Source organism: Gossypium raimondii, chromosome 4, assembly GCF_025698545.1.
Source record: "Gossypium raimondii isolate GPD5lz chromosome 4, ASM2569854v1, whole genome shotgun sequence".
Lineage (NCBI taxonomy): Eukaryota > Viridiplantae > Streptophyta > Magnoliopsida > Malvales > Malvaceae > Gossypium > Gossypium raimondii.
The window spans coordinates 28,342,974-28,350,540 of NC_068568.1; the positions used below are offsets into that span (position 1 = coordinate 28,342,974).

Here is a 7,567-nt window from a genome sequence, read left to right on the forward strand (position 1 = left end):
ATGCATCAAATCACAAAGTCAAGGTCAAGGTTTACAAGCATATAGTGTTGACCCCTCGCTTTCCCAACTCCTTATGCTCTCACTTACATTTTAAGCTCAATATCATAAGCTTGCCTTTTCAGGCTCATCAATTATTACACATTACGCCTCCTTCTAAAAGGGGTACCTTGTCTAAAAGCATTGTCTCGAAAATGTCTCTTTAAACCTCCTCATCAATTGAGGGGTAACTATTATGCCTAAAAGCCTCGCCAGATCAACCACTTTGACCAAGAAAAGCTCACCTACAAAGAAGCCTACCAAATTCCCATACGCTCCTCATATGGGCGATTACCATGTCATATGAAGGTCCATTCAGAGGCTTCTTTAATTATATCACATAATTGACTTCAAAGACTAGGGCATACCTTATACAATCACATTCTAATACAACACCCCAAGGTCTACTAGTAGCATTCCTTGGTCCTACGTTATAGGACACCTTCCCAAAGGGGATCCATACCAAGCTTATATATATAAACCTTTTTGTATCCAAGAAAATCCTAAGCATTCCACACACAAGTTTCAACAACCCGAAACTTTTAATGAATATTCACACATCATTATAAACCACATGCAACCACTGCCTCTAAATCTATAGATATAAAATTTAAAATTTGAAGCATTAATCGTTGTTAAATAATTAAATATAAAAAATCAAACGTTTTAATTAGTAGAGATAAATTTCAACGCCTGAGAGGCCGGTCCCAGATCTAAGGCCATCATCTCATCTTCAAATTAATGGCATCATCGTAATTCTCAGTCAAAATATAATATAAAATTAAGAAAGAAAAACAATATATATAAAAAAATGACAACTTTCTATTTTCTAAAAGGAAAAATGAAATAAATAAAATAAAGAAGCATTGCTATCTGGTATTTGCTATTGCTTATAGGATTCGTCAACTTTTCTTTCCCTCTGAAAAGAGGAAAAAAGAAAAACAAAAAACAAAAGAAAAGGAAAAATGTCAACTTTTCCTCTCTATAACTCTCACGGTCACCCCACTTTCTCTCTGTTTCTCTGATCCATCAAAGTGTTTTCTTTTCCTTTTTTTTTTAATATCTTTTTTTTGTTTTACATTTCTTCTGCTTATTTGATTCATCACTCTAGCTATTACCCTTTTCAAGTCTTTCATACTTTCCTCACTACTTTTCCAACAAACCCAATCTGAAATTCACTTCTTTTGATCAAAACTACTTGGTCCAAAACTTCAAGTATCCAAAAGCCTCAGGAATCCCATTGTTTTCCTTTTCCCTTTTTTGTTTGTTTCTAAGGGAAATGAGGGATGTTTTCATGGTTGGCAAGGATAGCTCTGGCTTGTTGGAGACCAGTGAGTCGATATGCCCGTATGAACAAGGATTACAACAATAGCAATAGTGATGAACTTGAAGAAGATTCTTTTTCTTTACGTGACTCGCTTCTTTGGTGTAGAGACCTTGAAAAACACTCTTGTGGTGATTTTTCATTTGCTGTTGTTCAAGCCAATGAGATCATTGAAGATCATAGTCAAGTTGAGACTGGCAAAGATGCAATTTTTGTTGGTGTCTACGATGGACATGGTGGCCCTGATGCTTCTCGCTTTATCTCTGATCATCTCTTTCAAAATTTGATTAGTAAGTTTCCCTTTTTACTTTTTTCCTCTTGAAGTTTGTCAATTTCTTTTCTTTTTGAAGTGGATGCTTCAGAGTTGTTTAGGGGTTTCAATGATTTATGTTCTTTATTTATCCATAGTGAGTTGAGTTCTTGGGGATTTTTTTACCCTTGATTTTAACACTTGTAATTTTCTTTACATACGGTGGTAAAGTTATGACTTTCTGACTTTCTTCTTTAGTCTCAATGTCTTTAGCTATATTCTTTCAATATAAGCCTCTTGTTTTTGTTTTGAGCCATCTTGTATACATCTTTGCTTAGATTTCTTGGACTGTTATTTGTTTATTTATTTATTCATTTCTTTTTCCATGATTGTTTGAATGTAGTTTATGTTGGTAGCCAAACTAGTTTTCATTTTTGCAGTCGGCTGTGATAGATGCTGGTTTAAAGCAATCTTATATGAATTTGTATTTTTCTGTTTGTCTATTTTCTTGGTGCAAAAAAAATAAAAATAAAAATATTGATGTGTGATCACAGTGAGTAGGATTTTATTGGGAATTCTAAATTTGGTAAATAAAAATTTTGTTTTTAATGGAAACATGTTAGGGCTTAAATATAATGTCAACTTGTCAACAAAGAAAGTTAACTTACACAGTAGTTGACTCTGGAAATTCATCATTTGGTTAACAAAGACTCACATTTATTCATTGGACTGTAATTAGAATGTAAAGGGAGCTCTGATACAAAAGATTGAACTGTATGATTATGTTCTTCATTCCAGAGTAAATGAATGCTTTCCTTTGTATTGCTTTTTGGTAATTCATTGTAGAAACTATCTTACATATATCATTTAGCAGGGCTTGCTCGAGCAAATGGAACCATTTCGGAAGATATTCTTAGAAATGCTTTCTCCGCAACTGAAGATGGGTTTCTCGCGCTTGTGCGTAGGTCTTGTGGAATAAAACCATTAATTGCTGCAATCGGATCTTGTTGTCTGGTTGGAGTTATATGGAGGGGGACGTTATATGTCGCTAATTTGGGTGATTCTCGAGCAGTAATCGGGTATTTAGGTAGGTCAAATAAGATAGTTGCTGAGCAGTTGACTAGAGATCATAATGCAAGTATAGAGGAGGTGAGACAGGAGCTGAGGTCGTTGCATCCAGATGATTCTCATATCGTTGTTATGAAGCATGGAGTGTGGCGTATTAAAGGCATCATTCAGGTATGCTCTCTTTTGTTCATTTGTATATATGATGTTTTCAGGTGGGATCACTACTAGAAAACACAAAAAGAAGGGCTTACTTTTCTCTTTACATAAGCGATAATGGAGCATAATTTGCGTGCATATGTTTTTAAGGTTGTTTGGAATGATATTACACCCCTGAGCAGATAGATATATACAAGCTGTTCTATGATTATCAAAGGATTGAGTCTTCAAATATCAGATTACGGGTCAAAATGTTGATTTGTTTACTGCCTTAATCTATTTCCTTTGACTTCATTGCTTAGGTAACCTCTTACGTCATTCAGTGTTAATTTCTCTCTGAATCTTAAGGATTCGTTTTGAGGCTTATTGTTGCTATATGTACGTTTACTCATAGCCTTCCTGTTTTTTTTACCCTGCTTTTGGTCATATATTACGGATATTTGTAGCTATATTGTTGATGGCCAGAACTTTTTCTTTGTAATGGCAAAATGCTCCAACTTCTGTTGATTCGTAGCTATTACTGGTGCTGTACGATAATCATATTCAGCGAGCTGTGCATTGTAGTTGGTTCTTGATATGAACATATTTATATTCAAAAGTTGTGGTTTTTTCTTTTACATGGAGGTCAGTTCGATGTTGGTTTGCATGCAACGGTTACAGCGGTATTCATTTGTGTTTTGACTGTTGTATGTTCTTTGGTGTTTGCCTATGAACTGGTACACCAGGTTTCCAGATCTATTGGAGATGCATATTTAAAGAGGCCTGAGTTTTCTCTCGATCCTTCTTTCCCACGGTTTCACCTCTCTGAACCCATTCGTCGACCCGTGCTAACAGCAGAACCATCGTTGTGCACCAGGGTCTTACAACCTAGTGATAAGTTTCTCATTTTTGCATCGGATGGACTTTGGGAACATTTGACGAATCAGCAGGCCGTCGAGATTGTTTCCAACTCTCCACGAGCAGTAAGCGCGAACTTTTATTGCATAGGTTTACATCTTCTTGTACCATGTTATCTCACTGTCAACTCTCTCCTGGAAAATGTCAGGGAATTGCAAGAAGGCTTATTAAAACAGCTTTAAACGAGGCGGCTAGGAAAAGGGAGATGAGATATGATGACCTGAAGAAGGTAGATAAAGGGATAAGGCGGTTTTTCCATGATGATATTACGGTTGTTGTCATCTTTATAGACCAGGAGTCACTGAGTACGAAGATGCCTGTTCTGGAGCAGTCTGTAAAGGGGTTCGCCGACTCCATTGGACCATCAAACTTCAACATTCTTTAAGTCTTGAGATGTAAATCAGGAAATGCAAGCACATGTAGTCTATCATCATCTGAATTAATAGCTTGCCACTTCAAATAATCAGTGGGGTTTCTGTATGGATTTTACTTTCTTTTTTTCTTTCTCCTTACCAAGCAAGAAAAGTTTGAACTAATTTTGATTTTACTAGTATTACTTTGATTCCCAACTTTATGATGATAACCCCCTTTTAAGAGAAGCTACATTTTTCATTTTTTTTTTCTTTTTCTTGCTCATTTTCCATTATCCCTTTCATTTGGTATTCGTATGTTTAGCGAGTGAAATTTGAAGATTACAACATCGCCCAAATAAATTAAAGAAAAAAGGAACCCTACTCAGTTTTTATGTTAATTAACATATGGTAATAACATCCAATAAAATGTACTGCAATCTCTTTAAAACAAGAGTAAAATAGTTCTTCATATTAGATAAAGGCTAGTGAAATTATAATAAAAAGAATTTCTGATTCAGTCCAAAACCATATCGGTAACAAATCAATCAATACACCACCTCTTCTACACTCAAAAAAAAAAAAAAGAATCCCTCCATAAAGCAACACTGGAAACCAACTCAAAGAAGGCAGAAAAAAAAAAGGGGGGGAAATAAATTAACAGAGCAGAAAAGAAAAGAAAGCAACCACTTGATTTATAAGCTTTGCTGTGATACAAAACGTGTACTGTATGTATAGCTCTTCTCTAGAAGCATTTCCTGTGCACAATTGATGGCCCAGACTCGTCGTACTCTGCCTTTGAAATCCACATCTGCCAAAGTATCACCTTTTAATATCTTAAAAGTGCCGATTCGTTCAAGTCGAAAATGTGATAAACAAACATTGTCTAAACCATTCTCCATCAGCCATTAGTTTAATTTAAGTAAGGGACATAGCCCTTGTAAGTAAGTTTTTTATAAGCATATTTATGTAAAACATGAAGATTGTGAAAAATTGTGAAGGAACCAACCAAGAAATGAGCGAATAAGGATAGTGTACCTGCTGGAAGGTGCTCAGGGATGCCAAAATGGAGCCTCCTATCCAAACACTATACTTCCTCTCTGGTGGTGCAACCACTTTAATCTTCATGCTGCTTGGGGCTAATGCTGTGATTTCCTTGCTCATCCTGTCAGCGATTCCAGGGAACATAGTGGTGCCACCACTGAGGACAATGTTTCCGTAGAGATCCTTCCTAATATCCACGTCACACTTCATGATTGAGTTGTATGTCGTTTCATGAATGCCAGCAGCTTCCATCCCGATCATGGATGGCTGGAAGAGGACTTCTGGACAACGGAATCGTTCAGCCCCAATGGTAATAACCTGTCCATCAGGTAGCTCATAGCTTTTCTCAACGGCAGAGCTGGTTTTTGCTGTCTCCAACTCTTGTTCATAGTCAAGAGCAATGTAAGCTAGTTTCTCCTTCATGTCTCTCACAATTTCCCGCTCAGCCGTAGTTGTGAAAGAATAACCACGCTCCGTTAATATTTTCATGAGAGCATCAGTGAGATCACGACCAGCTAGGTCGAGACGCAAGATGGCATGTGGAAGAGCATAGCCTTCATAGATAGGGACTGTGTGGCTCACACCATCCCCAGAGTCCAAAACAATACCTAAACAAATTAACCATGGCTGTTACGGTAAGAGTGACTACAGAACATATTTGTTCAAATGTACAATCACTATTATTCTATGACAAGCAGAATAAACTTGGTAATGAGACCAAAGTAATTTTTGAACTAGAGGAATAGATTATTGCTGCTAATATTTTTTTCACGTTCATGGAAATGGGGAAGTTAAGATACCAGATATTCACTCAAGCAAGTTGTTGCAAGAGTAATATGCATGTCTGAAATGTAGAATGATATGTTTATATGGGCTTATATAGATCTTGATTTACGATGCTTGATCATGACAAATGAAGTTAGCAAATCTGTTTTCTAATAAGATCCAGGCAACAATATTTCCAATTTTGCATGGTACCTAAATTTTGTTTTAGCACTTTTCAGATATAAATCTTATTAACCTATCATTGGATGGATATAAGTTTCACATGCATAATGTTTAACAATCAAGAGAAAGTGCATACCGGTTGTACGGCCACTGGCATACAAGGAAAGAACAGCTTGGATAGCAACATACATAGCAGGGGCATTGAATGTCTCAAACATAATTTGAGTCATTTTTTCACGATTGGCCTTTGGGTTAAGAGGAGCTTCTGTGAGGAGAACCGGATGTTCCTCAGGGGCAACTCGAAGCTCATTGTAGAAGGTATGATGCCAGATTTTCTCCATGTCATCCCAATTGCTAACAATACCATGCTCAATTGGGTACTTTAAAGTCAAAATACCTCTTTTCGATTGAGCTTCATCTCCCACATAAGCATCCTTTTGGCCCATACCGACCATCACACCTGTGTGACGTGGGCGACCAACAATGCTAGGGAATACAGCTCTTGGAGCATCATCTCCAGCAAATCCAGCCTGAAAAGTTGGACATGAATCAGCATCTAAATAAAAGACTGATCAATAAAACCAATGTGCTTATTCCAGACTAATACTACACTACTATCAACATACTGCTATAAGATGAAATGGATATCATCTAAATGCTTACCTTGACCATTCCAGTCCCATTGTCACAAACAAGAGGCTGAATGTCTTCGTTTTCTGCCATTTTCTATTGCCTGTTTCATAGACAAACACCAACAATCATATATATATATATTAATAAATGATCTCATATCAGAATCATCACCAAAAGCTATTTCTAAGATATGGCACTATTAGCATCCCAATTCGAAAAAGATCATGAAAAATGAATTATACACGCATTATTTCCACCATAGTGAACTTCAATTGAGGAATTAAATCGAAAAACCTTTTATTCAACTCTTCATCTAACTCCAAAACAATAAATTCACATTCTATGAGATGATAAAGCAGCAGAATTAGCAATAATTAAATGCAAAATAAGTGAAAAAGTCGGAATTTTACATTAAAAGATGCTGAAGTTGAAGATCTAAGCATCGAAATCCGATCTAATTAGTGCCTAAAATTGATAGATAAAAATAGAAACGAAATACCTTTGCTTGTGGATTCTCTCCCTTAGACGGAGTGTTGAAGTTGTGGAATTGTGCAGTTAAAGGTACCCGCCCTCTTTATTTTAAAGAGGGACAACACTGCAAATGAAACTCCATTTCAAATGTAAATTCGTCTTAAATTCACATGAAATTCAAATTCCGGATGATCTTGTCCGCCCATTTCCACTGTTCCCCATCTACGGACCCCATTTCTCGTCACGTTCTTGGTGGAAACAGCTGGCTCCCTCTCTTTAAAATATTAATTAAATAGCAAATGGCTCCGAAAATAAATTTTGAATTTTTTTATTTCAATGAAAAATTAATTCCAAGTCAATGAAGTCGTTTCATGTTTCACAATATTTTCC

General features: G+C 36.3%; 2 protein-coding genes across 3 annotated transcripts; one reads left to right on the plus strand and one right to left on the minus strand.

The window, feature by feature from the left end:
* Nucleotides 1-966: 966 nt before the first annotated feature.
* On the plus strand, nucleotides 967-4,343 carry LOC105779554 (probable protein phosphatase 2C 68). Of its 2 annotated transcripts, none has more exons than XM_012603355.2 (4): nucleotides 967-1,650; nucleotides 2,482-2,849; nucleotides 3,560-3,796; nucleotides 3,880-4,343. In XM_012603355.2, the coding sequence occupies exons 1-4, from the start codon at nucleotides 1,323-1,325 to the stop codon at nucleotides 4,114-4,116; spliced, it is 1,170 nt and encodes a 389-aa protein (XP_012458809.1). In that variant the 5' UTR covers nucleotides 967-1,322; the 3' UTR covers nucleotides 4,117-4,343. The 2 variants fall into 2 exon arrangements, with proteins under 2 accessions (XP_012458809.1, XP_012458810.1); XM_012603356.2 differs by having other exon boundaries at nucleotides 972-1,650; nucleotides 2,485-2,849.
* Nucleotides 4,344-4,525: 182 nt separating this feature from the next.
* LOC105779555 (actin) lies at nucleotides 4,526-7,337 on the minus strand. The gene is made up of 5 exons (XM_012603357.2): nucleotides 7,206-7,337; nucleotides 6,737-6,806; nucleotides 6,210-6,603; nucleotides 5,120-5,733; nucleotides 4,526-4,892 (listed from the first exon to the last, which is right to left on the minus strand). Exons 2-5 carry the CDS (start codon nucleotides 6,794-6,796, stop codon nucleotides 4,827-4,829), a joined length of 1,134 nt encoding a protein of 377 aa, XP_012458811.1. The 5' UTR covers nucleotides 6,797-6,806; nucleotides 7,206-7,337; the 3' UTR covers nucleotides 4,526-4,826.
* Nucleotides 7,338-7,567: the final 230 nt, after the last annotated feature.

Excerpts from the sequence above, each read along its gene's own strand:
- LOC105779555 (XM_012603357.2), bottom strand. The coding sequence starts at position 6,796 with ATGGCAGAAAACGAAGACATTCAGCCTCTTGTTTGTGACAATGGGACT. Across the intron at positions 5,734-6,209 it reads TGCCAGTGGCCGTACAACCG|GTATTGTTTTGGACTCTGGG; the intron begins GTATGCACTTTC and ends TAATTTGTTTAG. Across the intron at positions 4,893-5,119 it reads CCCTGAGCACCTTCCAGCAG|ATGTGGATTTCAAAGGCAGA; the intron begins GTACACTATCCT and ends ATACTTTGGCAG.
- LOC105779554 (XM_012603355.2), top strand. The coding sequence starts at position 1,323 with ATGTTTTCATGGTTGGCAAGGATAGCTCTGGCTTGTTGGAGACCAGTG. Across the intron at positions 1,651-2,481 it reads TCTCTTTCAAAATTTGATTA|CAGGGCTTGCTCGAGCAAAT; the intron begins GTAAGTTTCCCT and ends TATATCATTTAG. Across the intron at positions 2,850-3,559 it reads GTATTAAAGGCATCATTCAG|GTTTCCAGATCTATTGGAGA; the intron begins GTATGCTCTCTT and ends CTGGTACACCAG.